At 35.4% G+C, this 27170-nt stretch overlaps 3 protein-coding genes across 4 annotated transcripts; all 3 read right to left on the minus strand.

Moving 5' to 3' along the window:
* Positions 1-1057: 1057 nt before the first annotated feature.
* Positions 1058-20017, minus strand: Plekhm1 (Pleckstrin homology and RUN domain containing M1). Of its 2 annotated transcripts, XM_022073898.2 has the most exons (8): positions 19715-20017; positions 16120-17100; positions 10751-10819; positions 9805-9923; positions 7907-8126; positions 5126-5257; positions 4100-4270; positions 1058-2573 (listed from the first exon to the last, which is right to left on the minus strand). In XM_022073898.2, exons 1-8 carry the CDS (start codon positions 20015-20017, stop codon positions 2457-2459), a joined length of 2112 nt encoding a protein of 703 aa, XP_021929590.2. In that variant the 3' UTR covers positions 1058-2456. The 2 variants fall into 2 exon arrangements, with proteins under 2 accessions (XP_021929590.2, XP_087210443.1); XM_087354317.1 differs by lacking the exon at positions 10751-10819.
* A 63-nt stretch (positions 20018-20080) lies between these two features.
* Positions 20081-20816, minus strand: Tcs1 (Threonyl-carbamoyl synthesis 1). The gene has a single exon (XM_022073900.2). The coding sequence runs from the start codon at positions 20814-20816 to the stop codon at positions 20115-20117; it is 702 nt and encodes a 233-aa protein (XP_021929592.1). The 3' UTR covers positions 20081-20114.
* A 71-nt stretch (positions 20817-20887) lies between these two features.
* LOC110834588 (RNA polymerase III subunit K) lies at positions 20888-24130 on the minus strand. Its single transcript, XM_022073902.2, has 2 exons — positions 23925-24130; positions 20888-21073 (listed from the first exon to the last, which is right to left on the minus strand). Exons 1-2 carry the CDS (start codon positions 24063-24065, stop codon positions 20888-20890), a joined length of 327 nt encoding a protein of 108 aa, XP_021929594.1. The 5' UTR covers positions 24066-24130.
* Positions 24131-27170: the final 3040 nt, after the last annotated feature.

Below are 27170 nucleotides of genomic sequence, written 5' to 3' on the forward strand. Positions count from 1 at the left end.
GTACCTGATTATGATTATACAGTATGCACCTGTATTTGTGCAGTGGTTATTTACTGTAACCAGCTTGACAATTGTATTTAGACTGAAATGTTTGCATACATATGTTTCTTTATTATGGCCTATGGGCAGCACGTGAGGGGAAGGAAAAGGAAGGGATAGAAGAATAGTGGCGGAAAGTGTAACACACTCTTTTGTCTGTAGCAAGAGGAGAGGTAAGCGGTAATGTATGCATATTTATCATAGTTCCATTAGACTTTTGAATGTAACTGAATTGTTTCTATTTCAAATTTATTCACTACATCTCTACTTTCAAAGGGCATACTAGGAACTAACACCTTTATGCTTGTTAGTACCACGTTGTTAAAATCTGGAAACTTGACGTGCTTTGTTGGCACTTGTTAGCAAACTGATTCATACACCCACCATATTTCTGTGGGTAGACTAAGTTTATAATGCAGCCAATATACAACACCACCGCAAAGAAACGGACACGTGCTGTGCGTCACCTATTCAAAGTGTGTGGTAAACATTTTAATCAAGGACGAGTCCATTCCCCCATATCAAAGTTGATATGCAACTGTTCTACCAGAATTCTTGGAATGTTACCTGTTACTGAATGCAGCTTATTCTAGGTAATGTTTCCATTTTAAAATCAACACCCCTCCTTGCAGTAGAAGGTTCATTTAAAGATTGCTGTCTTCTGAGTTATTGTGCCGTGTAGTGTGATAGATTTCCACCAAAGTTTTAGAGGTCATGCTGCCTCCATCATCAGGGCGATGAATTCACCACCCCTGGTAGAAATCTACCAGACTACACGGCACAATAACCCAGAAGACAGCAATCTTCAGACTCACCACTGTGAAAATCTCAAATCCTACAAGGTTCATATACTGTGACTGCCATGATTTGAATGTCATCATTTGCACTGCTGACCACACATAAAAACCCAACTCCCTCCCCAGTTGTTTACTTGAGTAGGTTTTATTTGTTAGAGCAGAAATTTTACAACTTAATATTCCAGGGAGTTCTTTGCATAGCTGGTGGAAACAAGACAGCATGGTGCTTTATCAGACTTTATTATGATGCTTAAGGGTACATTTGTATTATCATAGAAGCTGGGAGATGGTGGCTCATGGGGGAATTTATGTTTTGTTCTGAGATTTTTGTGGGCACAATGTGAAGTTGGTGTTATATAGAGGGGCGCTGTAAAAAGTTTTGACTGCATTCAATCTGCCAGGTTTTCCATATAAGAATTATTTCAGGCTTACATAACATATTCATTTATGATTCACTCCTATTCTCTATTTATACAACCCACATAAGTGGGCGTGTTATGAAGAAAAAAATTATACAAAGAATTATGCTCTATTATTTCAACAAAGGAAATATCCAGAGAAGACATACATTTTAACATTTGGTTTTCATATTTTTTTTTACAAACTTTGTCATGAAGAATAACAGTTTTCCACATGTGAGGTTATATGATAAAGGTTAACTTTACGCCATATTTAGGAAAGAAACATCCATTGTTTTGTGACTGTCTAAGAGTGACCACCAATTTCCAACTTCTAAATGAGACAAGAAATTTGTAAGACAAAATAAGAATCAGAAAGACATTCCCTTTTGTAACAAAAAAATATCATGGTTCAAGGGCTTTAGTTTGATTAAAAATAAAATTAAGTACCTCGTTGTTTGACTCCACCAATTAAAAGTACTGGTATACTCTTTCTTTTAGATTCACTGGTACTGTTGCAAGCTCTTGTCAACCCAGGTTAGCTTTATGTCAGGAAATATTGTATTTTAGCAAGTACTCAAACTCCTTCTCATCTAATCTAATTTTTCTTCAAAAAACAAACCAAAAGAATATGATTTTACTGAAAAGATGCATAGTGTATATTATTTGTCAAAATTCCTTCAATGCTGAACAATTAGCTCTATATAACCTTTTCACCCATACACAGCAGAAGTACTGCTTCAAAAGCACGCGTGCGAGTCTGGCTCGGCGAGCTTGACTCGTGAGCCAGGCTTGGATATATTTCACCACACATGCATAGCAGACTCGGCTCGTGAAACCCCACCCACAAATGAGTTTGGCTCAATGGAACCTGAGCCAAGCCGGGCTCGCAAGCCAGACTCGTACGTGGATGGGCCGCTTTACAGCAGTGGGTTCAGTAACTGTGCAGAGAATCAGACTGAAAGCATGGTCACAGCAATTTACATTTCTTAAATTTCTGTGTTGTTAATGCAGCTTAAACAAGTCTCTATTCAGTGGTCTTTTGTGGCATATGGAAAATGGCTAAACTCAGCCAGCATACAAGTTTAAGAAAGTACCTACGGCTCTAGCATTGCAAGTGTTAATATACAGTCGCAGTATATAAGTGGAAAAAACAAGTTTGAAAGAAACTGTATTAAATTACTTATTATAATGAAAATAGATTCATGACTTCCAAACGTGGTCATGAATCTCCTTCCAGTAGAGGGAGGTCCTCACGTTTCTGTCGCCGCTCACATTTTGGACAAGGTTTTGTAGCATCTAAGCATCCCACATGATACACAGCACTACAGACACCACACTAAAACAGTAAGGATAAAAGCATTCTTGAGAGCACTGACTATTCACAATGTTATAACCCTGCAAGTAAACAGCATAGCAAACCAAGACACAGAAAATATTACCTTTGATTCCATAACAGTGAACAAGTTGTTAACTGAGAGTTCAGAGATTGTGTCATAGTAACTAATGCAAATTTCTGCAGCAAATTTATGAAACATTATTTAAATACTTAAATCTGCAAAATTATTTTTTATAAATTCATAACTGCCATACAGTTCCCTTTAATATGTAAAAAAAATTCTTTATAAATATACTGCAGATATCATTCTACTTTTGTATGTATGTGAACCCTAAAAAGTAGATCTTACATAATGACTGACAGACATGCTGGGCGTGTTTAACTGCCTGTAACAATATTTGTGAAGTTTTGTTGTAACATCTACTATACTACAATAAGTATATATGTTACCATAAAAGCCTGAATGTTGGTGAAACCTAGGATTTACCAGACAAACCTAGGTTTTACCAAACAGTGTAGGTAAAAGTCTGAAAAAAGAACTATACGCATCTTATTTTGTGGTTTTACCTTTCAGTTGGTAAAATCCCATTTTTGGGGTTTAGAAACAGGCATTCCTAATGTAAGTTGTATTTTTAAAAAGTTTAACAAAAACAAAATAATAAATAAAAACAATGCAAGAAACAGAAAAATTGTGGAATAAAAAATATGAGACATTTCAATCACCAAAGTACATTTTTTCACTGCTGTTTCAAGACTTACTTGTTGCAACAAGATGAACTATTATGACATTTGGAATTGCATAACACACCAGAGGATTTGCACAAGCACTTTTTTGCTAAACTAACCCAAACTTTTCATTACCTGCTTATGGTAAATCCAAACATTTACCATAAGCATTTTTCAGACTCTGACCAACACTGTTTGGTAAATCCTAGGTTTCAGCAACATTCGGGCTTTTACGGTAACATATCATTTATTACTGTTATAATGTAAGTTTTCCCAGATAACATGGAAATACATTCAATTAGATTCTATGCACAGGAGAGAAAGCTGTATGTAATTAGAAGTCTACATAAAAATTTATTCTACTTCCTTCATTTTCTGATTTCAGATTCATGTTCCTCACATATTTAAATCTGTAGCCAATGTAAATAAATCATAATTTAATTCAGCCTTTAAGTAGTAATATAGAAATCCACAAATATCATTAAATCTTAGTTATGAACATAACCTATAAAAATTTGAAAGTGGTACACAAGACAGAAAGATATTCAACAGGAATAGAGCCATGAAACAGAGACATTCAATGACTGTGTTAAAAAGAACATGGTTTGGTGTTTTTTTGAGCTTCACTGTCAGGAAACTGAAAGAAATTAAATTTACAGAGACTCAGACTGACAATCCAGGTATCCAGTTGAAGAGCAATTTAGCATAACTGAAAAGTCTACTGGCTGAGGTTAACATTAACTATTACAATTAGATCTGATTTTTAATCATTCAGTTAAATACCAAACATATTTACTTACTCTGTATGTGGACTCCATGTCAAAGGGGTAAATAACTTTGGGGTTGTTGCAAACTTCACATATAAAACCCTTCTGACAGCAAAGCCAGCATGATAAGACATGTATTTTTGCAAATGAAACTACTTTTTGAAGAACATGTGCTAGTGTGCCCGATGGGATCTGAAGTAAATCCTGAAACATCACAAAATTCATTACACCATTCAGAATAACATTTTTATGACTTTATTAAATGTAATATAGAGGCATTCCAACATGGATCACCATTACATCACTTGTTTTTAACATCCCTACGAATATTTGGGGGTCATGCTAACTGAAGATGGAAAAACTAATAATGAGATCCTAAATAGAGTAAAGAAGGCAAATAATGCTTATTACCAATTAAACAATACAATATTTGGAATGAAAGAACTGAATATAAAAACCAAGAAACAATTCTACCAATTAGTTATAGAACCAACAGATGTTGTAGTGTTGCTTGATATGCTTTTGTAAAATAACTCCACTTCATGATTTTTTTTCTAAACCATATTTAGACCAATTTTAAACCATTTTGATTAAATTAATTAATTTCCCTGTTGCCACTGATGATGATCTCTTGAAAGGCGTATGGCACTAGTGTCTTTTTTATAGTGTTAATAGTTTGTTTGTTGGCTTATTTTATATTTTAATTGTTTCTAACATATCTTTGTAAAGAAATAGGCAATTTTGTGTATTATTGTTTGCACTGATTTCATCACAAATATTTTTACTAGGAGCCTCTGAGTGCAATAAGTTTGTGTGAACTATTAACTTGCCTTACATAAAGTATTGCCAATGCCTAAAAGAAAAAGCTCCTAGCAGTTGCATTTTCAGGCATGCCACACAAACATCTTGAGAAAACTGCATGTGGCATTCATCTATTATTGCAGGCTACTAAATCAAACAGTACTTTAGCAATATTGAAGTGTTCTACATTTCACGGAGTAAACTCTCGGGCTAAATGTGAACTGGAAACAAACGTATTTAAAAATGGTTCATACATACTGCAACAGAATACAAATGCACATGTTCATACAGGTACTCTCGTGGCCACACACGTTTCTGCAGTTCTTCAATGACTGGTTCACGGCATGTGAATAAGTATGCACGAAGCAGGTTCAGTTGTATACGTAGTGTCTGAAACATCAATTGTCATGTAACGGCATTTAAAAATACTGAAGAACAAAATTTCTTTTGTAAGACTTGAGGTTCTCACAGCGGTGAGTATGAAGATTTCTGTCTTCTGGGTTATTGCGCTGTGTAGTCTGGTCGATGTTAACCAACGTTTCAGAGGTCATATTCATCGCCCTGATGACGGAGGCAGTATGACCTCTGAAACGTTGGTTAACATCGACCAGACTACACAGCGCAATAACCCAGAAGACAGAAATCTTCAAAATTTCTTTTCTTCCAATGTGAGTACTGTGTAGCCTTATGAACCACCTGCTAAGAAACGTATTTTCCAATTTTGACTCCAGAATAATACCAACCGATTCTCTATAAAAACTGAAATGGGAATACCACCTGAATTTATAAGATTGGGAGAGACAGAAATCCCCACTTAATGGTACCTGCACCTTGTCGTGGTTGTGGGGCTTGAGTACCTCAGTGATCCCATGAGCTATGCTGGCGGTAGCATAGCTACTGGTAGGGCCTCCCTAACCAGATTGGTCGAGGGGGAGAGGTCAGACTAAGACAGGTACCCTGGTCCTCCAGGTTGGGGGTTGGTCACAAGGCTAACAACCTTGCACCGTAAAAAGGAATATGTTTCGAAACCTCAACCTCGGACAGACGGACCTAACAGAAGGACCGAATGGAAGAGGAGAATTGAGGAGGCCATGGACCGAATACGGACCGGAGAGCCATACAAAAAGAAGAAGAACGGAGAGACAGGAATAGATGGGAGGATAGTATTAACATGGATCTTAAAAAATATGAGTTTTGGGTTTCAAAGCGTTAACGTAAATCTGCTTTAACTCAGATTCCCGGAGAAACATAAAGATATCATGGCTTAACCAGAAAAGCATTCCTTCTTGAAAAGGAATGTACAAATGATATTAGTAGCAATTCATTTATATTAGTAACATCAGGGACTGTATTTAAGAAACCGAGTGTCTTATGGTAGAGCACATTGTACAAATCTGTCATTTTTGACTTAATCCCACTGAAGTGATCCAGACATTTGCATAGAATTGGGTTCCTAAGAGAAATACCACCGTCACAATGGATGATGTTAGTTTACTGCTGTTACCAACGAATACTTAAACCACTGGATAAAGTGGCTCAGTATATGACCAATAAAGTGCCAGAATTTGTAACATATTTAGGAGACAATAATGACGCTAGAAACATATCTTCCCTTTGATACTTGGGATATACTCAACTCCACCAAATCAATAAAGCTGCTACTTTTAGCTGAAGGGAATCAAAACACACACATACAAGTCTGTTCAATGCATTTATTTGGGGATATACACAGACCTGTGTCCAGTAGCAAAGATCTGGGTCCGGGACAGGTTCAAATAAAAGCAATCAAATGTTATGCAGAATATTTTGGGCTCTTTCGGGCAATTCTTTTTTTGCAAAATAAAAATTGGGCTCATCTGATGTTTGTGACAGTTAGGTCCTGGAAACAAATCCCACCAACTTGATTTTTTGGGGATTTTCATAGCTGCCCCTACCAGAAAAGTTTGAGATAACACTTTACAATCTTGACATCTGATATCTTCGTACCATTCCTCAAATACTAAAATATTCTCAAATGTTCTTACAGCATTGTTAAATAATTCATTCAATAATTTCTGGCATTTATGTGTTGAAGAAAACATGTAATAATAATACAAGTTGAAGAAAACTGAATAAACTGGGTTCCATTCAAGCTGGAATAAAAGGATGTACGGCTTTGGTAGCGGGTAGGAACTCTCTTCGGAGACATTCCTACTTCAGGGAAGTGAGTGCCCCTGCCTACATGAACTCCAGGTTCCCCTTGACCGGAGGGGTAGCAACCTGCAAGGGTCCCTCTACCAGGTTCACGGTAGATGGCATAGGGCAGCAGCTATGTCATTACTGGGGCAAGGCTATTGAAGAATAACTTCCCTAAAGACCCGACACCAGATATTCACAGGCGACAATCACATACTGATTGTACTAGTTGTGATACTGTGATGGAGAAGGCAATGGGAAACCACTCCATTATAATTCCCTAGTACAATCAAGCATGGCAGAAAGAGGACCTGGCAGGCCAAGAATCTCCTGGCTTCAGAACCTAAACTTGGTTCTCGATGTCCACTGGAGGGCTGTAAGTTCAAATTGCTATGCTGATCGCCAACATCCAGAGCAGATAGGCACATTAAGAAGAAGAAGGCTTACATGGGGTATGGGTAACATATCTGAAGACAAACATGAAGCTTGGGCCAGGCCGGATAAAATTAAAAAATTCTGACTTGTACAGACCTCTATGTTCAATGTCATTTGTGACTATCCTTACTTAGAACAGTTGCATTTAATCTAGAAAACAAATCAGTTTTGCGATTACAATGGGGATTTTCAGTTTACAGCAGAATGTATGTTTACAAACAACAGTTAAAAGAGATATAAATTTTAAATGCTTACCTATAGGTAAAAAATTATATGCTATTGGTTACATAAAGACGATGGATAAATAGGAACTTAATTTTGTTTATATACGACTTTGTTGATTACAGTATTGCATAAAAACATAAAACTAACTTGAGGGAGACATATAATTAATAAATATATTCACACTGTCTCAAATATATTATTCACCTGTAGCTGAGTCATATCTTCTATGGCCAGATACAATCGTGGATTTAAATTCTTGAGGTCCAGTAGGGGATGATGTTGTATTTCTTCAAGAAAAGCAGCTGAACGACGAGCAACAGGGTAGTGACGAAAATCCCAGTTGTGAATCGCACGAGCTGGAATAACCCACTCTTGTCCAACATGGCATTCAGTGCAAAAGTATCCTCCACTAAATGAGCAAACTCTGCAAAATTAAATTTGTAATACATCATTATCACAATGGTGTTACTTTAACCATTATTGTACAGGAAAAGGGTATTTAAATCCCTGGCCTAAAGGGCTGGTGTTTGGGCTGTAACTATACAGTTTAAAGGTTTAGCAGTCTGCTAGTCCGATGCATAGCCTAGCACAGCCTGTTGGAATGCATATAAGCAGTAATGTACAGTTAATTTTCATGTTTCAGAACTGAAGAGAGGAGAAGTTTGGCCCAATAAATAATTGTACATGTCTACATGCAAGAAAAATTGTGCAATAATTAGCCCATGTGACTTGTATATTCATGTCCATGTAGATAGATGTACTGTGCAAGTTTACTTGTTAGCAAGTGACTGTGAGGGTGAGTATTTTCATTGGAGACAATGACTGGATGTCACAACTGAAAGAAGGGAGACCAGCTTCAGTCCACAGTTATTGAAGTAAGAAATGCATCAGTAGTTGCCATTCCACTGTCAGTGACGAGACACAGAAATAAAAAGAACACTGTTAAGTGTTAAGTGTGGATGACTGATTGCATATCACAATCTTGTCCGAGTTTTAGACTGAACATGCTCAACAGATTTATAAGTAATTCAACTCTAAAGGGTTTTGTCAATGGTGGATTACACTTAAAATTATTCATTGTATTCCTGCACAGATGACGCTAGTGGTAGGTTATTCTCTATCTTATTATGTTTTTTAATTTCCTACGACGACATATAGGCTTGATTTGATTTGATGTCAATTATTGCGTTTTCGCTGCTGTTCATTTTTTGAGTTTTATGAGAGGTCCTATAGTTTTTATTTTGCCATATTCTGCTGACAAGACTCAGATGGATGTGGTGAGGCAGTTGGATGACATGTGTTGTCCAGTGATGGAGACTGGCTCCATCTAACAGACCCAACTGAGTAGGTACCTCTCGCCTGAAGACGGAAATAGAGCCAGTTTTCAAAACATAATGGTTTCTTCTTTTTTAAACAAGGACGATGGAAAAAGTCCAGACAATGAATAATTTTAAGAGTTTCGTAAGTTCATAACAATGTCAGCTGTGGAAGTGCAATTACTTGTAACTATAATTGGACTAATTGTTGAAAAAAATATATGTAATACTGAAGATAGCTGTTCCTGTTTGGGAATGTATTTTGATCACATTTCCATATTTAGCTTCTTTTGTTGGGTACCACATATAAATATTTTGCTATGGGAGATTTGGAGCATTAGAGTGGAATAAGATCTACCTAAACAGAGATTACAGGCAGAAATATGTGACAACAATACTGAAAACTAATAAAAATGTAGTATAAATAAATATAACATAAAAATCAAAATAATGTTTTATAGAAGAATAACAGTTTCTTATGATAAGTACTTAAAGGGTATTTATTTGTAAGTGTAAGGCAATAATGCACTGACATGTAACACAAAGCATTAAAAATGCATAGTTAGCCAGACATTTCATAGTATGTACAAAATAAATGGTATTACACTGGCAGGTTTGCTTATTGCACTGTCACAATATGAATTTTTCTCATATAAAGTGCTGAGAAGAAATGAATATTTAAGGTAGTGAAAATGAATAGAATATTCACAGAAATATACAGAAGAACTTAAATTAAAGAAAATACCTCATACATGATGAATGAAAACTGAATTTGATTTATCTGACCTGGCTTTGCCAAAATTCATTCCTACAGGATGACCACATCCCTTGCACGCATAATTCTGGTTGTCAAGGCCTGGTTCTGTCGCCAGTTTTCCCAGCTGTTGAACCAAACTTCCAAATTCCTGTAAACCAGTAATTAAAAAAATATTTAGTGCAATGTTTATTATTTTATACACTTTTCTTACACTTATCATAAATGTGGACTGAAGGTTTCCTAACTACAATATGACTCAGAATAAAGTATAAGAAAATTAACAGCATTGTTCTCAGTAAATTTTGATGAGATATGGGGCATGCTGTGTTACTGTACTATTGAAGATAATGCCATATTATTATGTGACTGTATTCCACATTTAACTGTAAAGAGTCTCACTGTTGCAGAATATGTGTTTTGTCACCAAGAATTATTTTCATTCATACAGAAATAGACAAGATGAGGCAAAGTCTGAACACGACATCATCAATCCCTATTTCAATGAGGATAAACACGGCACGTGACGACAGTTAATGAGATTAGATACTGATACAGACAAATTATCACATTTATTCATTCCCTACCACTGCAAGAACAATGGTTTCAGAAAGATGTAGCAATGCTGCAAAGCATTTCACATGCCTACAGATTTTCTGGTAACACTTCACACAGTTGGAAAGGAGTTGGCTGCCCTATCTCTCAAAATTCACCAGATCATATACCTCCCAGTGTATACTTAAGCAAGGAGTAAACTAGAACCCTATTCCATACAAGAGTGAAAGAAAATGCCCATCAGGTCTTAAGAGCATTAACACAAAACAATATTTTAAAATCTGTTAAAGCAGTACAAAAAAGGTCATGGATATGACGAAGGGCATCTTCAATGTAGCTTTATGTAAATGAATGTTTCTGCAATTGTGTACTTAAAATGAGGGTATACTTTATTCTGGGCCACACTGTACAACCCATACTTACAGGAATGTCAAACAGAGATGTGGGGGAGGTGGGAACCACTTCAAACCCCAGTCCATACAATGAGGAGAACTATAACAAATTGAAAATGAGACCAAAGTGTCAGCCATTACAATTAATATTATATAGTTTCAGGGTCTGATTTGAAAATAAACATTTATTTATTGAATCATATATTCACCTGGATGTGGTGAGAAATAGAACACACTCGTGACTTAAAAGGAGGAGAGGAAAATGGGAACCTTTAAAATAATGTTCATCCAATATCTGTGTATATTTGTAAAAGCCTAATGCACCTTGCTGAAGAATAAACATTTCAAGAATAGAGAATGACCAATTTAAGCCTTCCTTTTATATTTCTCACACATACTTGTATTAAAATTATAACATGGACAAGAGCCTTACTTAAGAAACAAGCTTTTTAATATAATAATAATCAATTCTGCACAAAATGAACTTAACCCCCCCCCATTTTCCCATATAACAGTGGACTTAGGAATTAAAAGTCATTAAATATGTCACATGAAGATGGTCTCAGCAGTACGATAACTGAGTTACATATTTAATAAATACATTTATGATGACAATCGTATGTTAAATGACATAGAAAAATAGTCACTGTTGTGTGTTTACTAAGGATTTGTGGTATGCATTTCCTGGAGAAGAAATGAAGACAGCATGCAAATAAGTATGAAAATAGTTGCAGAAATTCATGGAAATCAAAAGTAAAAAAAAGGCCAAGTATAGTGTACAGACACCATAAAAACTAACTCTCACTCAACAATCTCAAAGTAATTTAAAATACACAAATTTCAGAAAACTATAACAGGAAAATAACAGGTGGCAACTTAAAAGCTAAGTGTTCAATACATCTGTTAGGTAACTAACTTGATGCTCAAAACTTCTTAAGTAACCCCACATGAAACAAATGTTATAAAAAAGTGATATGAAGATAGCCCAATAACAGCATCCATTACAATGTCAGGAGTCTCTACATGCCAGGTTGTTTGCAAAATGCAAGTTAAAATTTGGGCATAAAGGGCATCAGATGGAACAAAGGCAGCACTGGACCAACAGCTTATACTTTGTTCTAAACTCAAACAGGTAAATTTTAAAATATCAATCAACAGGAACTAAGAAAGAAAACAGTCCATTAAAATTGATACAGAAGTGTAATTTGAATCTGTGAACACAAAAACCCTAAAATGATCTCCAATGTAATACGTATAATCACTGTTTCCTTTTTGGGGGGGACATGCACTCGTGCAAAATCTACCAGACTACACTGAGTAATAACCCAGAAGACAGCAGTCTTCAGATTCACCACTGTGTGTTTACATATATACTATCAACATTCTAGTCCAGTATTTTTTCCCATATTACATAAACTACTAATTACTTGATATTTATATCGGTATACTTAAATTCCAATAACAATTTTTTTCTATCCTTATTCTAGAAAAATGAAGACAAATTAAAGAAATATGTTATATGTGGGTACATTAATCTTCCTGTAGTTTGTCTGTAAGGATAAAAAGAACAGTTAAAAGAATCAAAATCTACTTCTAAATAAGCAGGAAATACTCAAAATGAACAGACTAAAATATTGTAACTATACTATCATACACATGCAAGGGTCTATACAGATTATTTTACACCTTCTACAACTGTTATTTTAATTTATGACATCAAAGGATGAATGGTTATCAATGATAAACTGGAAGGAATAATATAGTGGTCATGTTCTAATTTAAAGTTTGCTCGGAAGGGCTGGGGAACGTTGCAAAAACTTATTATCACCACTGTATACATTCAATCTTAAGCCAATGTCTTTAAGATGTTTATCACACAGCAAAACTGCTCATTAATGTTCAGTTTCTTTTTGAAATCTTTGAATATTATACATGCATGCACATGCACAATACATTACAGTAATGTGTGAAAACAATTTGACAAATTTTTGCAATATCTAACAATGATGATTTTAAGAATATCTACATTTTCAGATTCAGCCATCCTTCTTCCATGATCCTAAACAGAAAATTGATTATACTTCCTTCACTTTAATAAAGTGAAGTGAAATTAACTGTAGACAATCACTAGAATACTGAATTTATGCAACATTCTCTATAATTTAACCCCTTCCCTGATTTTCTTTTTGAAAATATGACCTGAAAACATTTTATTTGCCATTTGAAATATACTCATAAAAATTAAATTATTGACATGTTTTTATAAAAAATATTTAATTGTACTGTTAATGATTCTGATGATATAAATAAAATAATTATTATCCTAAGACAACCCAAATTAACTTCAGATATTTTTTTTTTGAAAAAATCATCCTGAGATATCTCAGGATAATCAGGGAAGGGGTTAATGTTCCAACATTTCTGCACTAAAACCACCAGTAATACAAAAATGTTGAAAGGGCAGAGTGTGAAAGATTTGTTCCCCACAAACATGTCAATATCATTAATGTATCTCATTACAGTAAACATGTTAATACTACACATCAATAGTAAAGGTAAACAGCAATATCAATTCCACTTACTACTGTATCTAAGACATACCAACATGATTTTATTTTATATTACCAATTAACCAATGTTAAAACTTATAAATCACAATAATAGGTATTCACTACTGATATCACATTCCCTGGTTATCAAACTGATGAAGAAAAAGTCAGATTCCTTACTGAAAAAAAGATTAGTGTAACGTAATATCTAAATGCAACAGAAGGCTTTTATTTATTATGCCCTGTCGGGACTAAGATTTTAAATCTTTTATAAGATCAATGGAACTGTTCTACCGATATTCATGACTACCTTATTTTAAATCATAGTAATAAACAAAACATTAAACTCTACATTAATTTACTAACTTATCTGCTGAAAGACTTAAGGTAAAAGCTGTGGCAGATATACTTCTAAATTTTGGTAAGGAAATAGTCATGGCCTACAAATATCACATCTAAGTTCAATCTAGAATAAAATTTAATCCCTGATGCTGTATGAGAGTCGCTACCAGTACATAAACAAATTAAGATATATGTATGCTTGTGTGTTATATTTTGTTTTAAAATGTTTGTTTTATCTTTACTTCATGCAACAGACTGCTGAACAAGGTGTATTTGTAACCAAAACTGGATTTAATTCCAATGGATTCTATGAGAATATCAATGCTGTATCACCTGTAGAGTACATACAAGGGAAATTCAGAATTGTATCAGCAATAACGGAATATTTTTGTTGTATGACTGGCAACAATGATGAGGCCTGATCATACTGTAGCTCATGCTGAGAATATGGTTCACTTAATTCTAATCCCATCCTGATGGCTTATTCTACAGCAAAGTTGAAAATTAATGATGATAAAATGTTTCCTTGTTTCAGACCATTCTGAACTGGAAATGTATATCTATAAAGAATTGACCACAGGTGTCATTTTAATTACCCTAACTAGTTTAATTGGTATATTGTATTCAATGAGAATATTGTACAACACTTCATTCTCACTCAATCACAGGTTCTTTTAAAGTCCATAAACAGCTGATGTTCTCCCATGTGAACAGATGTTAAGTAGGTTCCTACTGCCACAGCATGGCATGTCCTTGGGTTACGGAAGGGGGAGAAGACCTCCAGATATGGAGGACAGTTGTGAATATACTGATTAAGTAGCTGAGGACAGCTGATAGGGGTGGGTCCTCCAGCTAGGTAGTTGATCAGGAGGCTAATAACTCCCAGCAATAAAAAATCAGCACTCTATGAAATGTTTCACAGGTGTCTAGGAATCTTTTACTTCTAGGAATAGAGATTGCAGAATGTAACTGACAGTAGTAATCTCTAAGCAACATTTATATAAAAAAAGGAAATATAGTTCTTTTGAGCACAGGGAACATAAAAGAAATGGATCCCTCTATAATATAAAAACCAGAAGCAAGCAACCTACAACTCAAGCATCACTTTGAATTGCACAAAATACGTGTGAGAAACGTGAACAATGTCTTTTATTTAAATGAGAATGAAAGAATGCTGGAAGCCTTAGATACACTGCAAGGAAGAGGTGTACATTATATAGGGGTGGTTAGAAACCCTTTCTGAGAAATTTGAAATTAAGTGAACACATCACAGTAAACAACATACTCCACTACATTTCTCTAAATTGTAATAAGTGTCTTCATAAAAATGTTATGGTGCAAAATATAATGGATCAGGTTATATCAGGATTAATGTATGAGAAATGCAAATAAGAACAAACACAAATGCTCACTGGAGTTAGATTTTTAGGGCCTTTATTTTCTCTACAACTGCATGTTTTTAAGGTATAACTAATATCTTTTTATATTGGGTCAAAGATGAAATTCTATGTACATGCCATTTGACATAAATATCTTTTTATGTATATTGGTATATTACAATTCTGATGGATCGGGTAGTTTGCATGCAACTGAACAAAGCAAAAGCTGTCATCTAAAATGTCTTGATGTTCAATACTGAAAAGCCAACATTCAAACTGAGAGTTTTCTTCTAAATTCAGTTTGAACAATTCAAGACTTTCACATGCTTATTTCTTATGAAAATACAGATGACAATCACAACAAAATTATGACTTTGTATAAAAAATTGGCATAACATGCACTTATTGCTTTTAGAGGCTACTATATACTAATTTTGTGAAAACAAACTGACTTCAGAAACATCTTCCACATCTATTCACAAGGGGTTTACCAAAAATGTTTTGGACATTATATAAATGCCTATATTATACAAATATCTGATAGTAATATATTGACCTACATTAACTATAAATCATGTTTCCTGTTAAGCCATGCTGTGCTTAAAACATTCTTGAAAAACAGATTTCATACAACAACTTCCAAATTGAACTTTATATTAACCAAATAACCTCCAAAATTTTAGGAAGTTCTTTTAGTAATGCTAAAATGAATTGAACTTTCAGCAAGTTTTTTAGTAGTAAATAACAAAATTAGATTTTAATACGTGAATTTTGGGATACGACTTAAAATAAGCGTTTATGTTAATTTCTTCTTATAACCACATCATTTATTAATAATTGTTATTGTGTCTATATCAAGTATTTAGTCATTTAAGTACAGCAGAAAAAATAATTTAATCCTTCAAATTATGACATGAGATAATGAATGACAACCATTGTTGGAAAAGGGGCCCTGCAATCAAAAGAAACTGCTCATTTACTCAATAAAAAGAGTGAGACATAGCTAGATTGTAGAGGCCCACAATAAATAAAATACTCTCATTTAAATAAAATTATATCTGAAACAGGACCAAAAAAATGGGAACAAAGACACATACCGGAAAAATGTAAGTACATTTCTTTGCACTTACTGGATCGTCTGCTTCAGCCCCAGGTGTAGTATCTGCAGCAGATTCTGAGCCATCAAACCGCTGCAAGAAGTCTCTAAGATCAGGAGTTTTGATGTATGATCCAGACAGAAGATTGTAGCTCTCCAAAAGAGAATGGTAACTTTGTACCTCACTAGGACTTCGAAGTAATGTCTTACTTCTTGCTGATGCGACAGATTTCTGAGAGATTGGCAGAACTGAATCCACATCTTCAGAGTGGATCTCACCTCCATTCTCTTGATCTGGAACCTCTTCAAACGAAGATGACCAGCCTGCTCTTCCAACAAGGGAGTTACCGACACTAGACGGACCATCATCAGTCCAAGATGTGTCATCACTTCTTACTGGAATATCTGTTATTTGGCTATGACTAATTTCTACTGTACTTACGTCCCCACTTAAACCTAGGCCTGAACTTCCTATACCTCCCTGAGTTACTTCTGTATTCCTTAAGAGAACTGCAGGGTTAGCTATAGGGGCATCATCAACAGGTGTGCCTAAGATAATTTTTAGTGCTTCATCCTCACTTAGGGCTAACATTGTTCCTAACCCAGAACCTTCATATGAGTGTGATGACAATGACAGTGCAGAGCTTATTGAGTCATCGGCATCACCACTGTCTAATGTACTAGCAACATCTACACCAGATGTCACAGGACAAGAACGCAGCGGTGGTGTCCAAAGTCCAGCAAGGAGAAGTGGTTGATTGGTCCAGACATTGAGTAGACTAGAATTGCATGCCAAAGAAAATGGGCAAGACTCTATGCCTTCCACGAGTCGTTGTGCTACATCTAACATTTCTGTATCACGTAAAAAAGCTGAGCGCCGATAGTATGGCTTCAATGCACTGCCATCACGGCGCATTGACACAAAGTAGCTAGAGAGCAAGCCATCATTCAGAGCCAGCCGTAACCATGCTCTGCAACGGCCTACGTCTGTAGTAACCAAATTCAAAGCATTGATCTGTAACAACAAACATGAAAAAAATAGTTATAAGTACCTAACAGTAAATGCACAACAATGATGAAGACTACTTACGATATTTAAAACACTACAACTATATTACAAACTGAATGTGACAGAATTTTCTGGAACTCTTTCATAATATTCTTTCAAAATTTGAAGCAACAAGGTGTGTTTCTTACTTTCAACTTTTCTGCAAGATTTTCACTGGCATTTAAAGCATCTATGCAAAGATGGTAAAATGGCAAACTCCAGAACACTGACTTATTTCTTTTGTTAAGTATATTCTGTTATCCATTTTCTTTAATTTGCTAGAACAGTATCACCATCCACCTTCAACATGCATTTCAGCTGAAATTTCACAATTCTATCTTCACATAGTCCTCAAAGAAAACACATCTGCAATAATGACAGATATGAACTGCCTACTAACCAAAATGCTTTCTTTACAATTACGCATACTTCAGTTGCCTCATTGTTAATTTATTACAAATGCAAAGTTACCACACTCAAGAATAAAATAATGCACAAACATACAAACTGTTTTCTTTTGTATTTAGTAAATTTAGAAATTAAATATGCAGATGGACACAGTATCTCTATTAGGTGTTCACATTACGCAGTTTGTAACATTACAACGTGCAAATATCATAACAAGAATTGTTTCACTTCTTGACTATTTATTAATGCTTAATCAACAGTAAATTTATGTAACATTGAGAAATGTTGTTGATCAAATACATACACAGCTTCGGAAGGTAAAAGCAGTGAATGGGACGACAATCTATATTTTGTTACTGGGAGATCATGGACGCATGTAAAAATCTCATAGGCAATGCTATGGAAAATGGCTTCATGCTTATATAACAGCACCTTGACAATTACAAAAACAAATGTCGACATTGAGTATTCCTTCCTACAACACAGATAAGAACCATATAAAAAATAAAAATTCTGTACTTGGGCAGTAAACGAAAGTAAGGATTCAAAGAGTAGTCAAGAGGTCAACTGAACTCCTCTCACCTATTTTATAAAGTGCAAAATGCAACTCAAAGTACGTTAAACATTTACCTTAATTACTTACATTAACCAATCTACCTTCTAATCATGTGTTTGTTTGGTTCTCAACTATCTTTTAAAATATACTGGGTCCACTGCAGCTAAACAGTGAAGTTAAAAGTTTATTTCAGTGTTACCTCTGCAAGGAAACATTTTTCCTCCCTGATTCTGAGTGTCTTTGCCTCTATTCTCATTATATTCATTTAAAATAGTCACAAAACAAAATTTTTATAATGATGTGGTCCCAAGGTACCTTTTTTTAACTTTTTTAAGAAAATTCTATAAATTAAATTTCTTATTTACCAAAACATCAAATTTATCATGAAGGCAAGTGCTGCAGGTCTGTTAGCACACACAACTTTCAATATATCATAACCAGTGTACAGAAACTTTAAAAAACATACTGTAAAAGTTAAGTCTTATAGAACCGAATTTACAAGTTTTGTGAAGAAACCCATCTGCTCACCCAAACAATTTGCAGGGGTGTCAATTTTCATAAAATTCCTGGTAGTGACACATTTTAAAGTTATTAGTTTCAGCAAGTCTTTTGTTTCCTACAATAAATGTGTTTCTTGGCCTTCTTTCCATCTGGAAATTTCAATTATAAACCAATAGATTAATTTAATTTGTTGTTATTATTATTGTCAGCAACAGTAGCTATAGGATTCAATCTTCAGAAAACTTTGTCTGTAATGGTCTTAGTTCAAAGTATCAGGCAGTAAATACACCAATCACTCTTAAATATTTTGTGTGAATTTTCCACCCACAATATGTGGTATATTGATTTCAGAAAATTTAAAATGAGAGAAAAAGTGCACATTAGAAAAACAAAATATAGTACCTTGAAATGCTATGAGGTCTTTTTGCATTTACATCAACTGGGGATTAAAACACAGAACATTAAGGAAATATCGAAGGAAAAAATTAATCAATAAGCTGTCACTGCCAAATAAAACTTTAACTACTTAAGAGTAGCAGGATTCAGGATTCTGTTCTTGATGGTATTTCATGCGACTTTAAATAGCAAGCTTGTAATACAGTGAACTGCAATTATAGTTTACTTTTTCAGTTCCAGACTTCACTTTAAATATTCAATACTTTTTTCTTTCTATGGCGCAACAGCCCAAACCGAGCCTTGGCTTCCTCCCATGTGGGAGGTTTCTTTGTCTCTTAAGTGCGCAAGTGAGTAGTGAGTGACAAGCCCACTGCCTCTGCATAATTTCTACTCAATCCTGATTCGTCTGCTAGAGCCATCTAATAGTGAATCAGGAGAAACTTGGGTGAGAAATGGCAGCTGAATTCTGCTTGTGAAACATCTCGTTTCATGCTCATAAGGTTCTTTTACATGCTGTAAATCTAAGACAAGGGACTGCTGCCTTTACTTCCCCTCTGAAGGAAGTTGTGCTACAGATTTTTATCACTCTTAAAAATCCATCGACCTTGGCCAAGTTTGAACCAGCGAATCTTAGGTCCAGTGGCGAGCATGCCAACCACTAGTCCACCGAGGGCAATATTCAATATAAACATTTACATATAAAAGAATTCATGCCCTTACCTGATCTATAATTTCACGGTGTGAAAATATAAGAAGGGGTCCCCAACAGCTGGGTTCTGGTCGTTGATCAGGGTCTGCACCTATTGCCTGTGAAACTCTATTCATAAAAGTGTCTTTCAGTGCATGTATGAAGATAGCTTCAAGAACTGTGCACAAGGATGCAGTAGTATCAGCACTAACATGGGTTTTGGACATTTCTAGTTGAATCTCCTTTACACTTGAAGACAACTGAGATATCAGGGATTCTTTCACCAAGTCCTCTCGCCCAGTAAGAGATGTCACACTCCGCAGTAATGAATTCATTTTGAATTACAAAAACTTATTAGCTTCATTCATGTCAAATACATCATACATCATCAATGTAAGTCTGTTTAGGGTATTCATGCACTTCAAAAGTTACTCAACCAAAATATGTCTCCTGTAATTTTAATGTAAAATATTCATCATGTTCTACAAATGCAAAATGTTCTAATACTGCCTTAGTACTTGCAAGAGCACTGCCAGGCCTGAGAATGTGATATTTCCAAGGAACACTGAGATCGACAACTGTGGAGCCAGCACGAAAGGACGCACTATCTCCTATTCTTCCAGAATGAAACACACCTGCCAAATGAGGCCACAGGCTCCGGAACTCCTCAGGATCTAAACAGCTGGGTTTATTACTGGCATTAGCACTAGTCAAGGCTAATGGAGTTCCAAGTCTCCTGCACAACTGGAGCACAAATTCACTGTCAGGAATACGGATTCCAACTTTGTCAATGCCTGGATTCAGTTCTGGGTTCAGACTTGAGGTGCGCTCTAAGACAATGGTAACAGGTCCAGGCAAGAGGGCATCTAGTAAACCTGATGGGAGGTTGTTTGCCTTTCCCCAACAAGAAACTGATTTTACACTGTCAACACATATAGCCAATGGCTTCTTCTGATCTCGTCCCTTGATCTTGTACACCTGTCTGATAGCTTGTGTGTTTTGAGCTGCCGCTGCCAAACCGTACACTGTATCTGTTGGAAGCGCAATTACTTTACCCTCTGATATAAATCGAGCTGCAATTTCTAGAGCTGCGGGAAACCACTTAAACTCAGCCACAGATATCAAGGAAGACATAGGATGACTTTAAAATTGATGACAGTAACAGAAAAACTAATACTTCTGTCCAGAAGCAACAAACTTATGAACTAGTCACGCCAATTATGTCCACATACAATGTTACAGCACTTGTAGAATGTAGTCATAGGTTCGTCAGCAGATCGTGTCTGAATTTGCATGAAGTATGCTCGAGTATGGAAACATTTGGGACATCGCTCATCTGTTGAATCTACATTCTCCCATGCAGCAGCTCCTCCCATAACATCATCCACTTCCTGTAATAAGTTTTCATAGTCATATGAAATAAACTAGTGTAATTAAATTTGAATGAAAATAGAGATATGGAATCGTCAGTAACAAGTGAATTTCTTTAAAATACAGTCATAAATTTCAGAAGTGTCTTTAATAGAACCAAAGATCATAAGCATCAAAGGAATATGAAGTTATTATGAAATTGTTTCCAAAAAGGAAGTAAATCTGTTGTTCAAACTCTATTTCATATGGACACAACAGATTAATACAATAAAGTTGTGACTTTCAACAGAAAATAAAATTATACATAAATTGGAACAGATATATATATAAAAAATTGCATTCAGAAAAACAAGTTTTGGATTATGTTACATACAGTTCTTTCTGTACACATGTATTTAGACATTACTCAGTTCCACAAATTAACTAAATTCAGTTTGGCATAACAAATAAAGAAGTTGCTGGAAAGACAGAAAAAAAAATAGAGAACCCAAAGAAAATCAACCAATATTACTGTAAGTGTGAAACAGTAATTTTGTCACGAGGACACCATTTCTCAGAATTTGGAAATTTTAAAATCTGAAACAGAAACTCTGCAAAAATATAGTGGCAATACGGATGAAACAAAATTTCATTTATTTTTTATGCCTGCACTTATTTTCCTTCTTTTATTCACATATGATAATAAGAGGAGCAATGTTGGTTCCTCAGCGTGAAAGACTAAACATACACAAATTACAACACTGAAGCTTTGCACATTGTCAAAATATGATACGGTATGCATGACATGCCGTCAAACTAATATCAATGCACAAAGTTTTCTGTGTTGTAAAGTAAGATGCATTCCAAGCTAAAGGAAAAAAAACGTGAATGTAGCATGCAAGCACTGATCAGATATGCATTTATAATGACAAACAACTCTAAACCTGCAAGCCTGTCATCCTAGTCTAATGTGTTCTATGCTATTTTGGCAATAGCAAAGTGTGACTACATTAAAATATTGTGTACTTTCAAGAATAAAGAAAATAAATGTGAAGAAATGAAGTTTTACAGCCTTCATACCAACTAAAAACATAATGATTACAGAAGATCTCACTCAGAACTGTGCCTGGGTCACATACACTGTAGACAAAAGTGCTATCAACCAAGTTATCATGGTCAACATAAGGTTGTCTCCTTGAATGATAACAATGTTTAATGTGAAGAATGTTCAAAATAAAATTACATATTTTAAAGAAACTGGAAATAAATGGGGCAGGATATTAGAGGAGGGTTAAGTGCAAAACCAGAGCCAAACAGGAAAGTAACAATGCAACAGGCCTCCGTATTAGACATTAAATAATTTTCTTAACTTTAAACTTCTACTTTTCGTACAAAATTCAACTATTAAGAAATAAAGTGTGGAACTGGACACTTTCCCATCTTCTTTCTTCCTGCCCCACATGTCCATTGAGCTCATTTTGTAATTTCACCAAAAAATTGTTTACATAAAATAATAACACTGGCCTTTTCAATCATGAATAAATGATGAACAAACATCTCAAACTGTAAAATTTATATTATTCCTTCTTTAATTAGAAAGCTTAAAAATAACAAACTTGCTAGCATGTTATATTGGTTACAATGAGCTTAAAACAATATGAAACAGCACAGACTGGAACTACAGATTAAGAAGAGAAATAAATGATATTAATCAGAAATGGTCATCACAATAGTAACAGCCAATGCTGGAAGTTACTCCTAAGCTGGCCACACACACCAGAGCCTGTAATTTTGCAGTCATTCCACACCAAATCAAAACAGCTCACAAACTAACCTCATCTGATTTGCAAGAAAATTGCAAAGATAGTACAAGTCACAGATACTCACAAGTTTATAAGTGGGGGAGAAATTGTGAAAGTCAACCAACTTCACCTAAGACAACAAATATTCTAAAATGTGAAAATGTACTTTTCTTTTTTGAAAGAAGAGAAAACTATAATTCATGCACCATTTAATATCACAACAGTATTTCAAATTTCAGTCTGGAACTGCCTTGTGATTAAAAGTTACTCATTTATTGAGCTAGGTTATCTATACAGAAGACCATCTGTCAAACACTGCCTTTCTGTGCACCAAAGTGTAATATAACTAACTAACTAATTAGATGGCTTACAGAACCCGAAGTTTCATTGCCGAACTAACCAAAGCCCTCCACTAGACCCTGTCCTGGGCCAACAAAATCCAGTCTCCTTCAACTCCTATCTCCCATAGATTATCCTCCCATCTACTTCTCCCCAGTGGTCTCTTCCCCTCAGGCTTCCCAAACAATACTTGGTGCACACATCTTGCCCCTCCATGTGTGCCACATGTCCTGCCCATCTCATTCTTCTTGACTTATCACCCTGACAATATTGGGGGAGGTGAACAAATTTCTAAGCTCATGATTATGCAGTTTTCTCCATACCCCATCATCATCTTCTCTCTTGGCCCAAATATCCTCCTCAATACCCTATTCTCAAACACCTTCAATCCATAGCTTAATATAACTACCACTAATGGTGCCATTCTCTTCCTACACAATTTCATTTGCATAACTAGAAACCTAACCTGCCCTACTCTCACACCTCATTAATTTTATTCTCATTCATACCTAACTTTATACTGATATTTTAATATAGTCATTAAATTTACAGCGTTAGTAAAATTTATCATTCTCTTATAAGCAAAATTTTCATGATGTTAAAAACACAAGAAGGAACCTTTCATTCTCCAAACTAGGTTATGTTTGAATGTTAATCGGCTGTGTAGACCACTATCTTAAACACATCAAATTCACGTGTTTTTGCAAAGAACCCAGAAAAACCTGAACGTTAATAAAGGATGCACTCCTACCTTCAACCGAGGATAAATACGAGAACCAGTAACATGTCTGATGTTATATACATATGGGCAGGTGAAACAACCAAATCTCAGAAACAAATTCCCCTCTTCGACGATGAGAGTATTAGCACAATTGGGACAAAATAGTAACATTGCCTATACTAAATAGAAGTCTCTATAAACCACTGCAATTTACATTTAAACAGCTAAATGACTGAACTTACAATGCAACTAAATTTTCAACACCTGTATCCCTATACCGTGCATGACCCACTACATGCTGAATTTATCTGTGAATTATATTATGGTCTTACAATCAGTTCTTTATGGGCACGGATTTATCCATAATGTTGTATTCTTTGACTGTACAAGAAAATCCATTACAAACTTTTATTTTGTTCTTCAGTCAATAATCTCAAAGGCGATCCAAGGAGATGGCCTTGTGATCTGCCATTCAGGGCGTTGCACTTGTAGGCAGAAAATGAAAGTAAAATTATGGCTTTTGAAGGAATACATTTGTGTGATCAAGAACAGTATTAAATAATATAATGGTTGATCATGTCAATAAATTGGACTTTCTATAATACGTATACAATACCTTGCTAAGAGTAAATAGGTGGCCTATACATGGTAAAAACGTAATTCTTGTAAATATGTGTTCATGTAGCTATTTACATAAGTACAACACCACAATATGTGAAAGAAAATATATTTTTAAGAGAAGAAAATACCACTATCCTCAACACCATTGAATACTCTTACAATTTAAGACTTATTAACAACTCAAAGAATCTCGCGCAGTTTTGCATCGACAAAAGCAACTTTGTTTTTCGGAGTAAAACAGCTTGGTGAACAGCTGAGCAGAATGAAAAGCACTGATCATGTGTTAGAGTAATTAATGCAAGATGGCATAATCTCGAAATATTGTTATTTTGCAGTGACGGTCAAAATAAACGCTAAGATAAGTAAGACAAAATTAGCGCCGCAGTGCTTATTACGTTAAAACCGACGGTCCATTGACAGAAACGATTAAAGAAGACATACATAGATTTAAATGATGGCATTCACATCACTTTTAAAATCCGGTGAATAAGAGGGTAACAGTGAATAATAAATTGAAAAAGACGTGTAATACAGCGATAATGGCCTAATTGTATGGTCCTATCCCGACATTGGCCTGGAGGTCTGAGGAAAGCCACGAAAAACCTTAGTCAGGATTGCCGGTCTCAAAGCCGGAACTTGAATCAGGGATCTCTCGTATACGAAGCAGGAGGGCTCGTTGAACCCAATGAGATATATAATTCGGCAGAACAAAGTACAACAGACAAGGGCAGGCTGTTTTTAAAGAAACAGGAAGATAAATTTACCAGCAGAAAACGTATTGCAACGTCATTTCGCAGAACAATGGTCAACAACAGTATTGCGCAACCTTTCTAAACTCGAATAGTCATTGCGGCACACCAACCCAATTTTGCATATCGTGGGTGGGGTGGGGGTGGATCTTTTATGGAACTGATTGGCCGCGACAACTTCTTCTAAATCGACCCCAACCGAAAAATGTTCTATTTCATGTTTATAATAAATCATTTTTATTATTATGTCATTTATTTTAAATATATTCATTATTTTAAATAAATTAAAATATAATATTTCCTACCGTTTAATACAAAATTTATTAACTATGTATAAACATTTAAACTTAAAGATACTTATTTGTATTTATACATGTATATTGCAGAAAATACACATAGTATCAATAACAGTAAAGGGCAGATACACATGTTTTGCTGCAAAGTGGTTGTGTTGTTTTCCAATTCCGTTTAGTAGATCTTGTCTGTCCTCAGTCTGCGCGATCGTAATAAAGAAAATGAAAAGTGAGACAGATCAGAAAACAAGATTAACAATTATTTATCTCATTACGGTTATAATTATAATAAGAGGTGAAAATTTCGCGGCACACCTAGATGGCCTCTGCGACACACCGGTTGTGCATCTCTGGTCAACAGTAAAGAAATGCAAATAATTTGGTTTGATCTGTTAGCATCAGAAGTTGAAAAGCACAGGTTTGCTGCAGAGGGGGGGGGGGGGGATCAGTGTGTTTGAAACAGTTTTTAGTGAAGTCGAAAGTAAAGTTCCTACCTCGTGTTTTGGCTCTGAAACGGTTGGCAGCTAGATTTGCTGAACGTGGCTTATTAAGTACTCTGCTGCATGATCGAAAGTAAGATCTTCATGCTATTTATGCTGACTTCTCTTACAAAATTATGAGTTCCCATTCATGGTAGGTGTCCCTCCCGGGGCCCTTAGTTTATGCCATCTCTCTGTATAGATACAGATCTATGTTTACTTCACAGAAATCACTCCAGAAATGTAAACGTTCTGAACTTAGCTGATGAGAACTATATCTGTACGTGTTTATTTTACCACGTGTTCCATATAAGCTAAAACCTCTCGACATGTCATGTATTGCTACGTTTACACTGCGAGGGTTTATAGATTACCGTTAGGGATTATGATGTGTGTAAACGGTCCGGAGAGCAGGTAAATATTTCCCTCAGTCTAGAGTCTAAGCAAAGAAGAGAGAGGGAAGATAGCTGAGGTCAGCTGTCGTCGTGTGAACCATACAGCAATAGTGCACGTTCTGAATAGGGCTAGAGAAATCATTGATTCACCTCGGGACGACGTCCAAAAATTTGGTGATTTTGTTGTGGCAGAACTGCGCGCACTACGCAACCAATTGCTAATGCGCCCAGCAGAGCGCAGTATCATGCGCATATTACTAGATACGTCAGCAGCAGACGATGGGTTATCCACGTATTGAGTATCACCAGGTCCGTCCTTTTCTCCTGCTTCAGGAACATCGTCACCAAGTGCACAAGGTGCACTCGAGCCCTACCAAGACATCCGAATATACATTACCGATCTATATACTTATATATGTATGTGTTATATTAATCAATAAATGTTATTTTGTATCACATAGCAAATAATAAACTCTAAACAGCATTTATGTTTAGTTCCCATGGTTTGTTGCACTTATCTTTAGTATTACTAGTTCCGTCATTGAATTTGTTATTGATTTGCACACTTATGGTACTATACCTCTGTGCTAACCTAACCAAGATGGAGTCTCGCGCAAGCGATCGACGTCGTCCCTACCTAAGTTTGACCATTCTTGCATACGAAACGTATAACGAAGTGGTAAACTGTGCCATAAAACTTTAGCTGGGAATGTGATTACGGGAAACCTCGATCAGGGTA

This window comes from Zootermopsis nevadensis, unplaced genomic scaffold (assembly GCF_977971745.1).
Source record: "Zootermopsis nevadensis isolate Lab colony 2312 unplaced genomic scaffold, Znev_1.0 Znev_ptg000023l, whole genome shotgun sequence".
Classification (NCBI taxonomy): Eukaryota; Metazoa; Arthropoda; class Insecta; order Blattodea; family Termopsidae; genus Zootermopsis; species Zootermopsis nevadensis.

What these genes read in the sequence shown, in the direction of transcription:
- Plekhm1 (XM_022073898.2), bottom strand. Translation starts at nt 20,017, where the DNA reads ATGAATTCATTACTGCGGAGTGTGACATCTCTTACTGGGCGAGAGGAC. An exon ending in ACCGTGAAATTATAGATCAG is followed by an intron (nt 17,101 to 19,714) that starts GTAAGGGCATGA and finishes TTGTTGTTACAG; the next exon opens with ATCAATGCTTTGAATTTGGT. An exon ending in GGGCTGAAGCAGACGATCCA is followed by an intron (nt 10,820 to 16,119) that starts GTAAGTGCAAAG and finishes AATTTGTTATAG; the next exon opens with TTCTCCTCATTGTATGGACT.
- Tcs1 (XM_022073900.2), bottom strand. Translation starts at nt 20,816, where the DNA reads ATGTCTTCCTTGATATCTGTGGCTGAGTTTAAGTGGTTTCCCGCAGCT.
- LOC110834588 (XM_022073902.2), bottom strand. Translation starts at nt 24,065, where the DNA reads ATGTTACTATTTTGTCCCAATTGTGCTAATACTCTCATCGTCGAAGAG. An exon ending in GTATTTATCCTCGGTTGAAG is followed by an intron (nt 21,074 to 23,924) that starts GTAGGAGTGCAT and finishes AACTTATTACAG; the next exon opens with GAAGTGGATGATGTTATGGG.